The sequence below is a fragment of the Cupressus sempervirens genome, chromosome 3, assembly GCF_028749045.1.
Source record: "Cupressus sempervirens isolate cs-2001-9-10 chromosome 3, ASM2874904v1, whole genome shotgun sequence".
Classification (NCBI taxonomy): domain Eukaryota; kingdom Viridiplantae; phylum Streptophyta; class Pinopsida; order Cupressales; family Cupressaceae; genus Cupressus; species Cupressus sempervirens.
The window spans coordinates 530,986,639-531,006,681 of record NC_143120.1 but is presented as its reverse complement, the minus strand read 5'-3'; the positions used below and the strand labels follow the sequence as shown (position 1 = coordinate 531,006,681).

Genomic DNA, 20,043 nt, shown 5'->3' with positions numbered 1-20,043 from the left:
GTTTGGTTCAAATGAACAGTATTGAGGAGGCATACCAGTTTTCCCTAAGAGACGAGGAGACACTGAGCAAGAAGTTTGACAATAAGAATAGTGGAAGAGGTCGTGGTGGAAGATCTTGTGGTGGTCATAATGATGATCAAAAGAACAAAGATGAGGCTGGAAGTAGCAATCAGAACTAGAAGGGAAACAATTCCAATCGTTTCCATGATGAGAACAATAGAGATCAGAGAGGAAGAGGCAGGGGATAAGGATCTGGAAGAGGAGGCTTCCGTGGAAAATGTTTTCACTACAGAGAAGGGCATAAAGCATTTAAATGTACCTAGCGCCAAGGAATGACAGATTGAAGAACAAAAGGTCAGACGAGAGTTGCACATGTCGATGAACATGCTAGATCCTCACATTCTGAAGATGCTGAAAGAGGAGAAGTCCTAGTTAACCAAAGAGTACTGTCGAGTCGTGAGAATGAACCTGAGCAAAGAAGGAGCTTGTTTCGCACAAGGCGCAGATGTGAAGATAAGTGTTGTGATGTGATCATTGATGGTGGAAGTACTGACAATCTGGTGTTAGAAACGATAGTCACCAAGTTGAAGCTGAAGAGGCAAAAACACCTGGGTCCATACCATATTGCTTGGGTGCAAGATGACCACAAGGTCATGGTCAATGAGCAGTGTTCAGTGAAGTTCAAGATTGGAAGCTACCAGGATGAGGTACTATGTGATATCATACCTATGGACATATGTTGTATGTTGTTGGGTAGGTTGTGGCAGTTTGGCAGGCATGCTGTACATAATGGGCGAGTAAATACCTACACTCTAACAAAGGATGGAGTGAAACATAAGTTGAAGCCGTTGAAGGATAAATAAGAAAAGGTATGTAGTGTTGTCAGAATATGTTTTGTTGATGGAAAAGAATTTCTTAAAGGTATGAAGCATGAGCATATGTGTTTTGCTATAATTCCTAAAGATAGTAAGGAAGAAGTAGAGGAGGTACCTGCAGAAGTTGCAGATATGTTGGGAGAGTTTTTTGATATCGTATCAGATAATGTACTTGGTGGATTGCCCCCGGTGAGGAAGATCAGTCACCAGATGGATTTGGTACCAGGAGCCAGTTTGCCAAACAAGGCAGTGCACAGGATAACACCAACAGAAAGTGAAGAGTTGAACAGGCAAGTTCATGAGTTGTTGCAGAAGGGGTTGATTCGAGAGAGTCCGAGTCCATGTGCTGTACCAATAATATTAGCACCAAAGAAGAATGGAGAATGGAGGATGTGCATAGATTCTCACGCTATCAACAAGATCATAGTAAAGTATAGATTTTCATTGCTAAAGATGGATGATATTATGGATTGTTTGAATGGGGCTAAGTATTTCACAAAGATAGATTTGAAGAGTGGGTACAATCAGATTCGTATCAGAGAAGGTGATGAGTTGAAGCCTGCTTTCAAGACAAAGGAAGGACTATATGAGTGGTTAGTCATGCCTTTTGGGCTAACCAATGCACCAAGCGCTTTCATGAGGCTCATGAATGAGGTACTGAAAGAGTTTCTAGGTAAGTTTGTCATTGTTTACCTAGATGATATATTGATCTTTAGTAAGACATTGAAGGAGCATTTGATTAATATTCGCAAGGTGTTTGATAAGTTGAGGGAAGAAAGGTTGTTGATAAACCTGAAGAAGTGCAGTTTTGTAAAGAAAGAGTTGGTGTATCTGGGATTTGTAGTCTCGAGAGAAGGTCTGAAAATGGACCCAAAGAAAGTGAAGGCTATCCTTGACTGGCCTACACCAAGGAGTGTGACAAAGGTAAGATCTTTTCATGGACTGGCTACATTTTACAGAAAGTTCATAAGAAGTTTTAGCAGTATTTGTGGACCCTTGACTGAAACAATGAGAGGAGATAGGAAAGAGTTTAAGTGGACTGTAGGAGCAGATAAGAGTTTTAATCCGTTGAAATAGAAAGTTATTGAGCAGCCTATTTTAACACTTCTTGATTTTAACAAGGTGTTTCAAGTAGACTGTGATGCTAGTGGTATTGCAATAGGAGCTGTTTTGAGTTAAGATGGTAGACCTGTTGCTTATTTAAGTGAGAAGTTAAATGATGCAAAAAGAAAATATTTTGTTTATGATCAGGAATTTTATGCTATAGTTCAAGCATTGAAGAAGTGGAGACACTATCTTCTCCCCAAGGAGTTTGTTTTGTATACTGATCATCAAGCTTTGCAATATTTGAATAGTCAAGGAAAATTGAACCAAAGGCATTTAAAGTGGGTTGAGTTTTTGCAAAGTTATACATTTGTTTTGAAACACAGGAGTGGGAAGTCTAACAAAGTCCCAGATGCTCTTAGTAGAAGACAACTTTTGCTGACATAAATGCAGATAGAGGTGGTTGGGTTCAAGGAACTTAGTATATTATATCCAAATGATCTTGATTTTGGTGAAGCATGGAAGGCATGTACAAAACTTGTTACACTTGACAGGACAAAGTGGTTGGATTTCATGATCGAGGATAATATATTGTTCAAAGGAAGTCAGTTGTGCATTCCCAAAAGTACAATGAGAGAGAACTTCATCAAGGAGAAACATAGTGGAGGATTGGTTGGACATTTTGGCAGAGATAGAACTATAGACTTGGTTGCTGAAAATTATTATTGGCCATAGTTACAGCAAGTTGTGACAAAGTTTGTCCAAAGTTTTCAAAGATGACACATTTTATTCCTTGCAAGAAGACTAGTGAAGTTGTTCATGTAGTAGAGTTGTTTTTCAGAGAAGTGGTGAGACTACATGGTGTGCCAAAGAGTATAGTTTCAGATCGAGATACCAAATTTGTTAGGTATTTCTGGCGTACATTATGGAAGAAGTTGAAGACAGATTTGAAGTTCAATTCATTGCATCATCCATAGACTGATGGATAGACAGACGCTGTGAATCGTAGTTTGGGAAACTTCCTGAGATGCTTGGTTGGAGATAAACCAAAAGGATGGGATATGATTTCACCATAGGCGGAATTTGCATATAATAATTCTGTCAATAGGAGTACTGGTAAATCACCATTCTAGATTGTATATGGGAGTAGTCCCAGAAATGCTTCCGAATTGAGGCAGTTGGATAAAGGAGAGATAAGTAGTGCTGAAGCAAAAGATTTTTCTGAACATTTGAAGAACATCCATGAGGAGGTGAGGAAGCACATCATAAAGATGAATACATAGTATAAGGCTAAGGCAGATGTGAATAGCAGGTATAAGGAATTTTAGATTGGAGATGACATCATGGTTCATTTGAGGAAGGAGTGTTTTCCAATGGGTACGTATAATAAGTTGAAGATGAAGAAGTTTGGGCCGTGCAGGATAGTGAAGAGACATGATTCTGAAAATGCATATGAAGTGGAGTTGCCGGTTGAATTGAATATTTCACCAGTATTTAATATTTCAGATTTGACAGAGTATTATGAAGGAAGTGATGGAGTTGAAGTTGCAGAAGTGCAGTGGAGTATTCCAATAGCTAGTTCAACTACACAGGAGATTGAGGAGATACTAGACAATCGTATTAGCAAAAGTACCAAAAACAAAACTTATGAGGAATATCTGGTCAAATTGAAAGGGAGACCAGTTGAGGATTCATCATAGCTAGCAAAGGAGGAGGTTAACCGTCTTTGTTTTCCTCTGAACAGTTGAGACATGATAGGGTCACTTCTCAAATTACCTCGGGTGTCTGATGCAGGAGCATCCAAGGTGTAAGAGCAATTTTGCATCACCCAAAATTTTTATTTATTTTCAATCTTTTCTATTTTAAGAAGGACTAGTAGACAGGGTGGTTAGTATTTATGGGAGCTTACTATTTTTAGTAAGTTTGTCATACGAGCACAGAATATTCTCATTTTCCACAAGAAGATTCATTTTAGAGTTGTAAGCCTACTATAAAAATCTCATTGCTCAAGCATTAGTATCAGAGAAGTTATTGTGGATTTTCGATGGAAAAATTTGTAGAAAAATCTTTAGGCTCACTGTTGGAGGCCTTAGAGTGCCCGGATGAGGTCCAACAACTCAACGGAAGGGCATGGCGCGATCTTGAGATGGTAGATTGGGAGCTAGCGTTTCCGAAAAGTGATTATAATAGTCATTCGAAGCAACAATTTGTGAGTTATGGTCTCTAGAAGTTGGGCTACCGAAATTTCTAAGATAATTTGTCAAAGATGTATTTGGCCGACTCTATGTGTATTGTTAGGGTCTGTCAGCCCTAGGTATTAAGTTTGAGCATCTAGAACCTTCCTGAGTGGCATAAAACTGCCTATTTAAAAAAGGTCCGAACATTGTCTAGGATAGCTTTGGGTGATAGTTCGCAGCTTATCTTGCAAATTATTGTACTGAAGGCGCCCATGTGGGTTAGCATATTGTACTTATGAATTCTGTAATTCCGCATTTGCAGCACAAATAAGAAGTCCATATTTTGTTCTCGCATTTGCTGTTGTTTCTTTGTTTTTGTTATGAGTTTATGGTATTAAGGGGATCACCCCTGCATCACAAGTTTATATTTTTTCTTCCCAAGGGGAGAAACATTGTTTGGTGATCTTGGACCATTGTCAACATTCCATATCGAGCATCAACCCATTGGTGCAGAAGACTATACTTTAAGTGGGGACTTCCATAGGCTCCCTTCTCTCAAATTGTGAGGAAGTTTTCCCTTGCACTAGGATGTCTCTCTCAATTTTTGAGGAGGCTGTTACTCAGACCTTCTCTCTTCATTCTCTCTTTAAGAGGAGGTTTGTTTGATGGGCTTTCTCCTTCTCATCCTTTGAGGGGCATCATCATTGTGTATGGACACTTAATCAGTCTTAGCATCTAGGGCAATTTCATATTTCACAGCTGTCATAAGTTGCACTTAAAGGGTTGTTCATGGGGCGATTCTTTAATTGCACCATATTATATTAATTTTACTTAGGTAGGATAGGATTTTTGAGTATATAATTTCCTTTTTTCATGGGATCTCGCTTTTATCTTATCCCCATAGATTTGGAAACTTATTTATTTAGCAAGCCCTTGGCTTTTGATCTTTTGCATTTTCCTTGTCCGCATTGGCTTTGGAATCTTAGGGCTATATATTATAGCTCTTTCTGTCTATTGAATGAGTAATTTTTAAATTAGTTTCATGTGCTGAATATTCAAATTTGATTTTGCGATTTGAATATTCTTTCTTATACAAGATTCAAACAGGTCTCACCAAGTAATGTTTAACTCAGCACTTGAGCACTTGAGATTGCACAATTTGTTTTGGTTTTTGATGACTATTCGTGAAGTGAGATCATCAATATCTTCATTTTTTATGCAATCTTCAGCCACAGGAATAAGTTTTTCTGTGTCGATATTTTTTCATTTGAGGGCATTGTGGATGACAAGTGTTTCACATTTTTAGCTTGATAAAAAATTTGGTCATTTAGTGGATGCTTCAACTAACTTTTGGGTTACTTATGTGGAATCAATTTGGGTTATCCAATTTTCAGTTCATACAGGTGTAATCAGTTGGAGACGGAAGTTATAGAGATAGAAGTTGAATAGGCTCGTCCAAATTTCATCACACAGTAATGCAAAGTTTTTAATCAACACAGAAACAGTGGGAGACTTACAAATTTATCACTGAGAAGTAGTGCCGAGTTTTCATTTAGCACAAAACTGGTGGCGATCTGACAAATTTTATCACTCAAAGAGTCAAAAGTAATGCTAAGTTTTCAATTGAAAATGAAAATGTTGGCAAATTCACAAATTTCATCACAGAAAAGTATGTTGGTTCAATTAAAAGAGAAAATGTTGGCAAGAAATTTCCTAGCAAAAGGGTTCAGTATTTCTATCAAAATGGTATGCTGTATGGTGGACATTTGATTCCATTTGAGAAACAAATTCCAGACTCAACAAGTCAATATCCTGGTTTGTGGAAATTTTAAATCTGTACAAGGAACAAAGTATCAATCAAGGATTTTTTTAAAGAAGATTGGAGCTTTGTTTCAAGCAAATGAGATGCCATAAACAGTTTGCGCAATGTCCAACACAAACAGTGGTTTTAACATAATCCCTGCAGATTAGGAAGGGTATACTATTGTACATAATCCTAGGTGTAGTAGGATAATATTTTTATATTTTTAGTTTCTTGATATACCTAATGTGCTTTCATTATACTGTAATATTGTTGAAGGCCCTTATGATAAATATAACTTCTTTCTGTTTCATGTTTCTTTTTCCAATTGTAATATTCCCTAATATTCTGTTAGTATTATTATTTTAATATGCAATTCTCTTCCATTTTGAAGTATCCTATCCATCTTATGTTTGATCATGATGCATGGTAAAAATGCTTTTTGACATTTCCATAAATTTGTATGTGCTTTTGGAATATCTAAAATATATGTATGTGTTCATGAGTAGAGACAGGTAGAAGAGGAGAGAGAGTTCTAGTAACATTTGTTTTTTTGTCAATGCAGTCGCTGCTAAGAAGTCAAGTGATGTTGTAGAGCTGCAAATAGGAGTGAAGGTAATATATAATATATTCATTACATTTTGAAATGAAATAATATTAATTAAATCATTTGAAAATAGTGGCCGGAATAATTTAAATTCTTCTAATCCAACTGAGGTAAAAGGTTGGAACTTGTTAACAGTTTCATGTTGTCGCCACATACATGATTTTCGAAGCTTGCTTTGAAATTGTTGTAATTTGTTAAGAACAATTATTGAATTTGACACATTGTCTTTGTTAGGGAGTGAGATGCTTTTTAATTATATGTTTGCAGTTGTTTTTATTGTAATGCTTCTCTATGGATACAGTAAAATATACCTTGTGGTCAACCCACAATAAACTGATTATTTGTATCTCAATATGGAATTGCTCTAGCAGATGAGTGTCTTTTGTATGCGTGTTAAACAGTGCTTTTGTAGCCAACTTTCAATAAATTGCCAATATTATTTCAATATGAAATTGCTTCATTAGATGAGTGTCTTGTACATGCTTGTTGGACCGTGATTTCAGAAATAAGAATCTATGTTTTGTTTTAACTGGAATTACTTTTTAGAAGCAACAATTTATGTATTTCCTTGTTGGTTTACATAGACTTGTGAAACTATAAACATATGAGATAATACTTCAATTTATTCAGAGAAATTCATGAACAGTGAAGAAATTCATGGACAACTTACACTACCATCATAGCACAACAATTTTGGGAGGAATTGATTTAAGAAGCTTCTTAAACTTGTGCACCCTTCCATGTTTTTGTATTATTGACAGGATTATTCATATTTTGCGACCTTTGTGATCTTTAAAAAGATTCGAGTTGAATTTAGTTTCCCATTCTTATGTGTACAATAAAACCTTGTGTGATTATATTTATATTTTGACATGATATTTGTGAATAGTAATGATTATGTATGACGACTATGACATACACCACATTATGAGTATGTCATCGAGTTCACTAACCAATGCATAATGGTGACTTCTGAAAGTTATCTAACCTAATGAGCTTTCATCTTCTGATATCCCTTATATGAATGAAGGAGAAACCGGAGTCTATGAATGAACTTTTATCTTTATGAAGGGGGTCCCTTTTATAAAATTAAGGAAAAACTGAAGAGGTGAAACATCATGTAGAATTTTTGAGGGTTTTCTTGTGTGGGATGGAACTCAATGTTTTGAAAAGCATGATTGCCTGAATATGCCAATATGGCCACGCTTAAAAAAATTCAACTTCATCCACTATCCTGGAGAAAATGCCAATCAATTAGCCTTTGGTGCAAGAATGACTTCTAGTTTTCTGTGGTTTCTAGACCATTGGAAACTATTTTAACATGAATGCCAGTTTCGTGAATGCCTATAAACTTGCATATAAGGATGCAATTCCTTAGATGATACACGTTTTCAGCTACTGCCTCCAGGCTGGTGAGTAGCTGCATTTTATCACTGCACCTCTTTAGACAATTATTAACGCTGTTGAGGCTGTCAGTCTTAGCGGAAGACATATGCTGCCTGGAGTTAGCATGGAAACCCTTTTGATGCTCTTGTTACTGAGTTCTCTGTGTTTACTAGCCTGGAACAGTCCTCATGACATACCCTCCTCCATTCAGGAGCTGAAAAGAAGCAGAAAATCCTAGTCTCCATTCCAGAGCACATTTCAAAAGTGATGCTTCTCTTCTTCTTTTAAGAAATGAAATTTTTAGCGTCCTTTTCTAAGTTTGACTATATTTTATCATTGGTTTTGAGAAAATGTTTTATATGTATATTTTGATGCATAATTTTAGATTCCTTGCCTAATTTAACTATATTTTGTGCTAGTAATAGTTTTAGATAATGTCTAATCTTATGTATTTTTTTTTCAGCACAAACCAAAATCATGTGATATTCAAGCTCACAAAGGTGATCGAATCAAGGTCCACTATCGGGTAAGCATGCTAATGATTTCACAATTTGCTCTCTGTGAAAATAGACAAGAATAGCATAAGTAGTTAGATACTTTAGTCCTGCTGCATACTGAGCTCTGAATCCTCTTTGTAAAGTTTCTGCTGTACTGCATGGGGAGTGAATATTACATAAATGAAATTTTAGAATGCTACGTTGCTATATGTTACCTACAATTTATATCCTTGTCTTTTGACAACCGGCTAAGAGTTATTTCATCACAAATAAACAACAGAAAATCATAACATATGCTTTAAGCTTTTATGTCAATGCTGAATATCTAGTTGAAGATTTATTTATTGTTTCTGTTGCAATCCAAAATATAATATCCACAAGAAGACTGAAAGGGGATAGGGCTTGACAGAGAGTTGATAAAGTGGAGTTGGAGAAGATAGAGCATATTTTCTGTATCATAATTGGTTGGTACTGCTATGTTGACTACTGATCAGGTTATCTTACTAAGCACCACAAGCATCGACACTTAATGGTAAAATTGAATGCTAGGTTAATACTTCAAAAATAAGTGCTTAATTTTAAATGTCTCGAACATCCACCTTTTCCATGAGCATTTGCGAAACATTGATCAGATTGGAAATCCAACAGTTTCTTCTGGTAGACTGGAAGCAAGTCAGACTATCTGACAAAGAAATAGCACATCACATTTTTAATAAGTCCTAAACTTAGGTAAGATAACTGACATAGCAGTTGCAATTTAAAGCTTCTGAAACTTGTGGAAGTTACAAGCATACATGACTTTAGGATTGCTTTCCATTGAGGTTAGTCTCTTTTGAGTATAGCTATTGATATTGAATTTTGGATAGTGAACTACATCAATGAGCCTGATGATAAATTAAACTTAATCTTTTGTGAATTTACCTGCTTTGAAACATTTGAATGCTTGTAATCTAACGATTGTAGGAAAACTTGCCTTTCATAATAAAATTGTAATGTGAGAAGACTATTTCATGAGATACCAGATTAGAGGAATAGAGTTCATAAGGTGGTTTTAGTACTTTGAAAGAAAAGACTGGGGTTCTGACTAAAGCATTTAAAGACGGGTCCAACGCAAAACCACAATATGAACCGATTTGTATACCAGGTAGGGAGTGTTTATATGCTTTTTAAGAAAAAGTAAGCAAACAAAATTAATATCAGAATCATTTTTGACCTGCAAATTCTACTCATTGGATTTATATCTTGAAAATTAGATCTGAATTGTGATGCTTATAATATTGGTAGCAGTCCATCCCATTGGGATAGTGAAAGGATGGACCAGTTCTTGCATGCACTTGCTCGCATGAATAAGTGAATGGCATTGATTTGCTTGTCGAATTGAAAGAAAACCTTGGGATAGGTTCAGTAATGAGACAGACTTGGCCACCCTGCATCGGGGGTGGGAGTAAGTTGCTCCTCACTTTGTTATTTTTATTTGGAATCCCAACTTGCTTGTCTGGTTTTAGCCACATGGCATCATCTTTTGATTTGCAGAGGCCACAGGGCTTGATTCATAGTCAAATTACCTTACAATAGATATATGTTTCTAGATACACATTTTAGCACTTCTGAAATTTCCTTTCTCCAGATACTTGTGCAAGTATGAAAATTTGTCAAGCTGTGATAACTCAAGTTTGTTTTGTGAACTAAAATAATTGAGCATGCAACAATAGAATTTCATATGAAACAGACATAAAGTAAATCCCATGGAAAACTTCAGATTTACTGAGTTCTGATATTGAGAAAGCAACGTTTTTACGTACTTGATTGTGCTACTAGTAGGAGGAATTCTCAGAACTTTATCAATGCAGAAGTCAGGAACTTGTTTGAATTCCCGTGTGATGTTTCATAGATCTTATGTACTGAATGATATTGAATGCTTATCATTCCAAGGCTTTAATCAGGCTACGTCTCCATTATCAAGTGCTGCAACCAAAGTGATGTTGGCTGACAAATATTTCAGATTCAAAGAGGTGCCCTCAATCAATTGCAGACCTTCCCTACACTCCGTGACTTCATCAGATTAATTTCTGTGCCTTTGAAAATGCTTGCAGCTTGCCACAAACATGCAGTGTTGGCTAAACTTCTCCTGGGGTTCCGTCCAAGAGAACAGGTCTTGACATGGTTTGTGTCCTGAGAAGGTTATTGTGAAAAACTTGCAGAGAAAAAATCATTTTGATCACATGTTAAGAATGAATCCCAAAATTTCGTTTGACTACTTTATAAACTCTCGAACCAAAAAAGCAGTTGATCACTTGCCTTTTCAATCCTAGCTGCTGAACTTGGGCATTTAATTTTAATTGCTTCACTTTATCTAAGCCGCCTGCATGAGAATACTTGCCTAGGAAAGGTTAATGTTGTAATTTATTTTGGCCCTCTTTAATGAACTTAGTAAACAATAAAATTCATCTGAGCAACTATAGCTTTTTGTTTGATTTATTTAAATATCTCCATGCCCCCTTTATTAATAAATCTCTTAGCCTATGAGGGATGAATACAAGAATAGGCTAGGATTTTTATTTATTTATTTATTCATGGTAACCTAGAGGGTACGTTACTTTTTCCCTCCTTTGCAGTGAAGAGTTTCCTATCTGGAGGTTTTGGGTAATTCGTTACATGCTCAGTTTTGGTTCCCAAAACCACAGATTGAAATCCTACAAGTCTTCTCAACTCGATGCTGGGATATCCAATCTGTTATGGCCAACTTGACAAGATCAGTCAATTCGATCTTCAGCACTTCTGGCTCTGCAAGGCCAAGGCGGGTGCACCTGATCCTGAACCACTCACTTGAATCCAAGATCACGTATAACAGATAGATTTGAATACAATAAAGGTCTTCCAAAATGGCAAGAAATTTAGAAAGCTTTTGACTTCCTCAAAGAAGTACAACTTTAATGATAACTTCGAAATATGAATACTTCGAACTTGCAGATTCTGAATTAAGAACAAAATTATTGACCATATAAATATGAGTGTTTGGAATGAAAAGATATTGTGAATTGTCAAAACAAGTGGATATATCAACTTTCAAAGAAAAGATACAGAATGGTTGCCAGCATATGGATTAGGAACTATGAGCAAATTAATGACCAGTGCCAGAATTCAAAGGGGGCGATAGAGTCAATATTACAAGTTTTAACGTTAAACTTTATGAAATCTTGTATATTTAAACTATAAGTAATTTAATTACCAATATGCGACAAATCAATTACAGGTATGCAATTTCAAATTAGTCTGAATTGTTTTTAACTCATTACGAAGACAAAATAGAAACAAATATGGAAACAATTTAGTATTTCACTATAATTGATTCTATCCACTTATCCTGATATTAAATTACTTACAGAAATAAAAAATAATCATAAAGGACAGAACTATATAATAGTTTGCTTCTAAGGCTTTAAGAACAAATAAAATAAAATCTCTTACTGTTTATGCCTGGAATAAAAATGCAATGAAGGCACTCAATGATGATGCTTTATTCGCTGCCATTCAATCCCAATATTAAATTTTGCCCAATTTTCCAACATCCACCAGTTTGGTTCAATCATTCGATCTTTGCCAATAAGAAAATAGTATATCATAAGCGCTTGGATAGTTTGAGAATGCCCAGAATTAAAAAATATTGTATATGAATTGTTTTTTGTCTGGTTTCACATCTCATATTTATACACTAGCAAAGGGTGTCGGTTGCCTCTCTAGCCATCACCTCTCTTTATAACTGGTTATAATAAACACAAAATTTCAATATAACTTTGGCAAAACTATTTGGCCGTTTGATAACCATATTGCCTTTAATTCTCAATGATGATTAAGATTGGGTTTTAAAAGTTCAAAAGTTCAATTAAATATATGAAGATGCTTGAATCTCTACATTCCAAATCTGCGTTGGCTGCTCCTCTTTGTTCTCTCTGTTTCCACGGTGATGCTCCAACCTGCAGCAAACACAAAATAAAGTTAATTATGATTGATAATGTTCCAGCGGTTTATAAGATACGGGCGCCAATGTCTTCACTTATCAAGCATATTGTATCGGGCTCTTCCATTAATTATTGACATCTTCTGGCTGCCGTTTTTATATTTCAGCGCCTTCCTTGTTTGCAAAGACATCTGGGATTGTATCCTATACTTCTGGTTGCCGCTGGGCACAAACTTAAAATTTTATACACACTATCTTATATTGCTTGCTTTGATTTATAAAACTGAGACCCACGACGACTCTCATTGACGACATCCGATATTCAGAAGTCCCCTTTTCACTGTTTTCTGTTTACGATGGAGGAATTCAATTACCATTCTATATATATATATATATATATATTGCTGAAGACTTTATTACTGGAGGTGGACAACACACGCACGATTGTTTCATTCCCTTTTTAATGGGTGATTTCCTTCAACGGGATCATATTGCTTCTTATAAGTTGTAAACTATATCTTCAATTTTAATATTTTATTTGACTTCTTTACAGATCACCATTTGTATGCCGCTGACTTGATTTGACACGAGCACGAAGTCATCATTTCATTATCTAGCAAATGATTTTAGTTACCACTATTTGATTGATCATCTTCACCATGGATATGTGGATTGCTCTCATTCAAATTGCTGCTATATAAATTGTCTTTATAGCCTTTACCACCATAATATTCACACTAAACTTTCCATCTATTTCCTCTTTACGTGATTTCATGATAACAGGCCTAATTGATATAACTTGTGGAGACAGTATAGATGCGAATATCTGTGTGCTTAATGGTGTATTCCAGGCTCATACCAACATCATCTCTTTTCCTCAATTGACATGTGTTTTTTATTGACCAAACATGTTATATTTCAAATAGGCACAATATTTACATCATTACACTGTTTTGAGCAAACTTCTCCAATCCATCTGGCAGTGATGTCCTGTAACTGTAAATACTGTAATCCTGCAGTATGTTTGAAACTCATCAATGGAAACCTCTCATGATCCATAACATAACCAAGTGTATTTGCCTTGATTTTCTCCCTCTTCATACATCCATGCTTTAATTTGAGATGAATAATAGCTACAATGATATGTCGGTATCAGCAAGAGAAACAATAAAAATACATAAGCAGAGCAACTTAAGTATTAAAACAGCAATGATCCTGAGATTTGCCTCATGAAGTGTAATAGCTTGAAAGATGCTTAAAATTTTATAATGATGAACAACATAACTCAAGGATATGGAAATCAAAATATAAACAGGGTAAAGGATAAGAAGATTAAAAAGGATGCACAAATGGGGGCTTCAAAATATTGGAAATTTAGACTCCATCACTCAGTTTTCTAAAGAACTCCATAAGAGTGAAATGCATTCAGAAATATGTACTTGAGTCATTGATGATTAAGGTTTTTTTTTGAAAAATTGCTTGTATTTTTTTTGCCTTTTTAGTTTTTTGATTTTTTCTGTCAGCCTAACGTGAAATCCCCCTTTGGTCAATGCCATTCCAATAGTATAATTTTTCATGTCAGATCATCCAACTGTTGACTTTGTTATAGTTGTTGACATCGTTTACGCTTGCTGGACTTATTGCCAAATTAAATGTTGTGAAGAGTAGAATAGGATTCTGGAACTATCCAAATCGAGAATGACCCAATTAGCTGTTTTTCAGAATCATTTTCAAGAGCAAGGATTCACAACTTAAATGGCTGAAAAAGAAAAGGAGCTGGTGAACTGTCTGGCCATAAGATAATAAGAAAAGATCATTTATTAATGTCCAACTATGGACCAACAAAGGGTCTAAGGGACTGAGAGTTACAACCAAGAGACAACTGACAAAAGGAACACCAAACGGTGCCTAGGGAAAAGAAAACAAACAACCAAGAAACAAAAAGGAAGAATTACTATAAACACCACTGGGAAGCCAGAAGTAGAGGAAAGCAGGGGCCACCAACTAAGAGCCCCAAGCCCCATCCACAGGAAAGTACCCCCGAACAGAATGGTACGTGCCAGTTTTGGTGGGGTGGGGGGGGTTTGTTCAGGGCTGTCTCTGAGAGCCACAAGTAATAGAGGGCTGCCTCAAGGTGTGTTTCCAAAGGTTCCTTGGGCTAAAAGTATAGATAACTATGGACTGATTGCATTGGACAATATAGTTTATTACTTTAGTCTTTATAGAATCAGTTTGTAACTAATTGCTAGAAGGGTGAAACCACCAGTTTTTTAGCTTATATCTGTTAATCAATCAGCATTTCTACCTGGGTGAAAACTCATGGATACTATTATGGATGTGTAGGAAATCATACACTTTATTACTCACTCCATAATACATATAGACCAGGCATTTTGCTGAAGCTTGAGATGCCCCAGGCATTCAAGAGCTACTGGTGGGACCTGATAACTCTCATGCTTGAATTTCAGATATAAGGTGGTCAGATATAAACTAGACCAACAGATGGGATATGCTTTTTAAAAGATTTTTTAATTTTAGCTGTTTTAAAAGCAGTCTCTGTATACATTCTTTGCTACTTTACTTTCAATTCAGATTGAGGAGGAGCTTGCAAACATACCAGTGATGCTTTCAAATACTGCCTGTCTGGCATGGGAACAGGTACAGAGTATGAGTTTATGGATGCATTAAATACTTAAAATTTCTTAATTCAGTGGTTTGTCAAATGTCCCTGCACAATGAGAGTTGCAATTAATATATAATAATTCACAATGCTCTTCATCAACAGCATCTCATTCAACAATTGGTTCAATTCTATTTGAAACACAATCAACTACTTCACCACTCTTACCAGCCATGTCGGATACAAATGCTGCCTCTAGAGGCTTTTGCAAGGTATGCAATTCTATCATCTACATAGGCACACTCAGGAGATTTAACCCAATTCTTCATCACCCCGTCATTATAATCAGAGGTTTGCTATGTGACAAAAGACACGAGTTGAGTACATAAAGACCAAATTCTCAACTTTTTTTTGTATTTCAATTCCTCTTAACTGAAGAAGAACTCACAATGGATTGAATTTCCATACACCATTTACAATTACAAAGTACAAATCTATTTATAATTTTATACTATACAGGCTTATAGCAGTGAATTAAAAATAAAGAAAATTGAAATTTAAAAGATGCTACTTGAAAGAGTGATTTTATTGAAGAGATTGCAAGTAAATAGAGCCTTGCCCATATCGACCACTATTCATGAACACCTTTTTTGTAGGAACAACACAAACATCATGATTCTTTAAGGATATGAAGCAGCCAAACTCATTTGAGGGAACACTTTGTATATTTATATATGAGAATATTATTTGATGCATTCTTGTAGCTAATAACAAGCTCTTCATCACTATATGCTATATAGTGCCACCCTTTTCGGCAAAGAAAATACCTCTGAGTTATAGCGTTTTGGAGACAAAGCAAATGCTAGGAGATGTAAGGTCATGGTTATCTTGTTTTGACATCCAGCACTGATCTTTTGCACCCTTTTGAGAAATGGTTCTGTGTGGTCTTGCTTTTGTGGCACCTGTTATGGTCATTCTTTCAACCATGGAGTCCATGCCATTATAAATTTCAGTGAAACAGGGGTGATTTGTAATAACATACCTAATCATGCCAATGATGGGCTTAGTGAAACTCAGAATATATTCCACATGGGCCAACCACCCATCACCTAAGCTTAATCCCTTGATATTTGGGCTCTCTCTGTACTGGATTACCTCCTTCCACTCTAACAAGTATCGATGACCAGAGTGCTGGGTGCATCTAAATATTCCTTAAATTGTCTTAAGATGATTGTGTGTGATGCACATTTAGTGTTGGCAACCTAACATGGTCTAAAAGATATAACAAACTAAAATATTAAAAGATAGATGACATGTCACATATAAAAAACAAAAAAATTAAAAGATATTGTGATATTGCTACCAGGATTCAACTGTGTAGTTTTTGAGTCAAACTCATTGACCGATATACTCATGGTATATAGCTCAATGAGTTTGACTCAAAAACTACACAGTTGAATCCTGATAGCAATATCACAATTTGACTTGCTGTGGAAAATACCTCCTACTTATCAATTAAAAGATATACTAAAACATAAAATTAATATATGCTGTCAACCACAGCAACGAAATGATTTGGGGAAAAAATTGGAAAATCAAAATTACAATTTCTTTGTTTTCAAAAAATGGGTCTCAATTAGGAAAAGTTTAGGAAAAAATTGGATTTATAATTTTTTTTTAAAAGGACCTGCCTTTGAAGTTTAGAGGCAATCCCATAGAATAGAAAGCGAATAAAATGGAGAGTTTAAAACTTTAATCCATTAATTGTAGAAAATCACAGTTGTAGGGAAATGTGTCTTTGATCCCTTGGGACATGTGTCAGGGAATGGGATGTGTTTCCCATACTGAAAATGGGGCAGAGATGTCCTTGATTGCAGGAAACATCCTGTGTGAATTTTCTTGTATCTCACAAATGAAAGAAAAAAATTACTTTGTGAGAGGGTTTCTACGCTTTTCCATTGCTCAAAAGAATGTGACCACCAGATCGGAACTTCATCAAGTGTTTGGGATCACTTAGTCTTTAGATTTGTAGTCTTGATATTGTTGATGTTTTCTTTAACTAACAATTGTTTACTTTACAAGGCGTGACTTTGATAAGCCACAAGTAGGATATACTAAATGTGGATTTTCACAACATCGAAGAACTTTAACTGAATAATGGATTTTTGCATTACATGCTATGTGGCTTACTTATAATTTAGTAGGTAAACTATTGATTGGAAACTGGAAATTTTAATAATTGCAATTATGTCTGATATATGACCTCTATTTCAGGGTTCTCTTACTGATGGGACAGTTTTTGATTCAAGCTTTGAGAGGGGAGATCCAATCGAATTTGAACTTGGCAGTGGTCAAGTAATCAAAGGTCAGCTATTTGGCAATATACTTTAGATTGAAGTCCTCTTTTTAATGAAAGCCTGTTTTATGCTAACTGTTCTGGGTAAGTAGTTCTTCAATTTAGATAATTATTAAATAATCCTATGAATACATTTTCATCCCTTTTATGTGAGGTCCTTTGAGCTGCTTATAAGTTTCCCAAGTTAAAAAACTATGTTTGTAGCACATGCATATTTTTTTTATTATCCGTCTATTTATTTGGCTGATGAAAGAACAAAGTAGTTAGTATATGTGGATTTGGGTTTTAAAGTGAAATGTTCTTTTCAGAGAAACTGTTATCAATAGGACAATTTTACCTTAAATTCTTCTCTTTTTTAAGTTAATATAATTTTTCTTGCTACCCAGCTTCCAAAATTGAGTTCTGAAGCAACTTGCAATTTTCTGGACGTTGATTTGAATTTTGTTTTTAAATGTTGTACTCTGAGAGAACCTGTTACCATGGATAAATTTGTTTTAAATCTTTGTTTAAAATTATTTTTCTTGCTTGCCAGCTCATAAAATTGAGTAGTGAAGTAATTTCCTATTTCATTATCTAAGATAGGCAAAGGAGCACAAAAAACATATAATAATGGTGTACATCCTGGATCAAGAAAGCCATATTATATACTCCAACGATAGATCTTTTGCGTAATGATGAAACATTCTGGAAATGTTTTACAATTATTATATGCCATTCAGCATCTTCTAACAAAAAATTTGTCAATGGAAAATTGGAATAAACAGAATTTGTGCCCAAGGGCTTCTCTTTCTCTGTCAATTGCAAACACCTTTTTAATTTTTTTCACCTGCAAACTTAAAATGGTAAAATAGCTATGTACACCTCAAATATTATTTTCGACAACTTAAATTTATCGAGCTAGAATTTGATGGCACTCTATGCCTTTTGGATGTGATTCTTAAGTAGACAAATTTTAGTTTTTGTAATAACCGCATACCAATTCTTTTTAGTTTCCAATATAGAAAATGCAAATATGAGTCCGTGCACTTTTTGATCGCCAAGTTCCCAGTGTGGGCAAGATGAGAGCATATGATGGTTCAGACACCATACACTGTATCTAGATGAATGCACTGCCGAAATGTAAAGGTGGCAAGCTGACCAGAGCATGCATGCAACAAAGATGACCCAAATCAACACTCTTCGGTATGCGTAGAGAATGCAGAGCGCTGGCAGATGACAACAGAATCTAATCAAGGCAAAGTGGCTGATTACATGTGGATCCAATCATTGCCAAAGTGGGCTTAAAATGGAAAGTGGGTCTAGTGGTGAACTGACAAAGACCTTCAGTGATAAATGCATCAACTAATTAAATCATCAGGGTTTACAATATCTCGAACATGAAATGCACAACTCTCTGGCAGTAGTACCATCTAGAGTTACAATAATATGAATGTTGAATGCACTAAGTACAACTGAGAATAATATTGATAAGAGGAACTAGCTGGACAAACTAGTTCAGTAGAAACTAGAATAGCTTCGTTATCGAGAGTTGGTTGAGAAACACCAAATTCAATAGCATATTTAAGTTTGCAGGGAAGGCTGGGATAGTTACTAATGATTGGGCCTAAGTATTAAAGCATAAACTTCTTTCCTATAATCTGTTAGGATTCTTGACTACTGAGAAGGGGGGTGGGGGGTGAATCAGTACAAACAAGTAATTAAAAACTTCTACCACCGATTTGCTAACTTTAAATATTTACTTCCAAACAGTAAAGCATGCAATTGATGCTAACAAATAAATGATAATAATTGTAAATCACCACACAATCATCACACATAACACAATGATTTTTTTTATCGTGGAAGCCCTTGTTAGAGTGTGAAAATGACGATGAGATGATATCCATATGCTCACTACTGCAGTAAATGAGTTGCACTATTAGGAGCATACAATTACCCTTTCTAAGGGTTCACCCTGTTAAGAGTGATTTGTACCTTGTTAGAAGTACAAATAGATCTGCTAGAATCTACCTTGTTAAAGGATTTCAATTGCTCTTTCATTAGCTTACTTGGTTAAAGGATTTACAATTAGAACCTGTTAGGGTTCGCCTGATTCAAGGATTCAATTGTTGTAATTGTTAGGAAACAACTAAATCGCTGATCTGGAAATGGCACTCAAATCTAATTAGTTCTTTACTCTTCTGCAACTGTTGTCCGCTCTCTTTTGCTCTGTATCTTTCTCACAATTCACTGTCTTCTCATCATCATTTCTTCTGTTTCAAACCTTTTTTAATAACTATTAGGCTAGACATAACTTTTGCTTCTTCATCCTAACCATTCGCTCAAGCCTTAAGCTTCCCGCTCAAACTCCTTAGTCGTATCACATATCTTGATATCTCAAAATGATTTATTCGGACCCTGTTGGCCTTAAGCTGGATTTCCCTGTTGATCACTTAGAGCTGTCAAAACATATTACCTTTCACAATGCACCGCTTAAGTGTTGCCTTATACTGATCCAACAAACCAACACATCATCTCATAATTTTCACTCTTGATTGCCACTTTATCCAATAGGATAACAAATATTGTACCTTTCAATGATCTCAAATCTTCTAACTTTCCTCGAGTGTTATTCCTTTGCTTGACATCTGGATTAATTCGAACTGTTTACACCAGTCAACCAATTATGTTGTTGTCGTAAATATGCAATGGGATAATCACTTAGATTATGTGCATTTGATTG

General features: G+C 35.5%; 1 protein-coding gene across 2 annotated transcripts in view; it reads left to right on the top strand.

Moving 5' to 3' along the window:
- Nucleotides 1-20,043, top strand: part of LOC149567505 (peptidyl-prolyl cis-trans isomerase FKBP15-1-like) — a 35,384-nt gene that overhangs the window by 5,570 nt on the left and 9,771 nt on the right. For both annotated transcript variants that reach the window (XM_089820720.1, XM_089820718.1), the window contains exons 2-4: nt 6,463-6,512; nt 8,354-8,416; nt 17,240-17,330. In XM_089820720.1, coding sequence (XP_089676846.1) covers nt 6,463-6,512; nt 8,354-8,416; nt 17,240-17,330 — 204 coding nt within the window. The remainder of the gene's footprint in view (nt 1-6,462; nt 6,513-8,353; nt 8,417-17,239; nt 17,331-20,043) is intronic.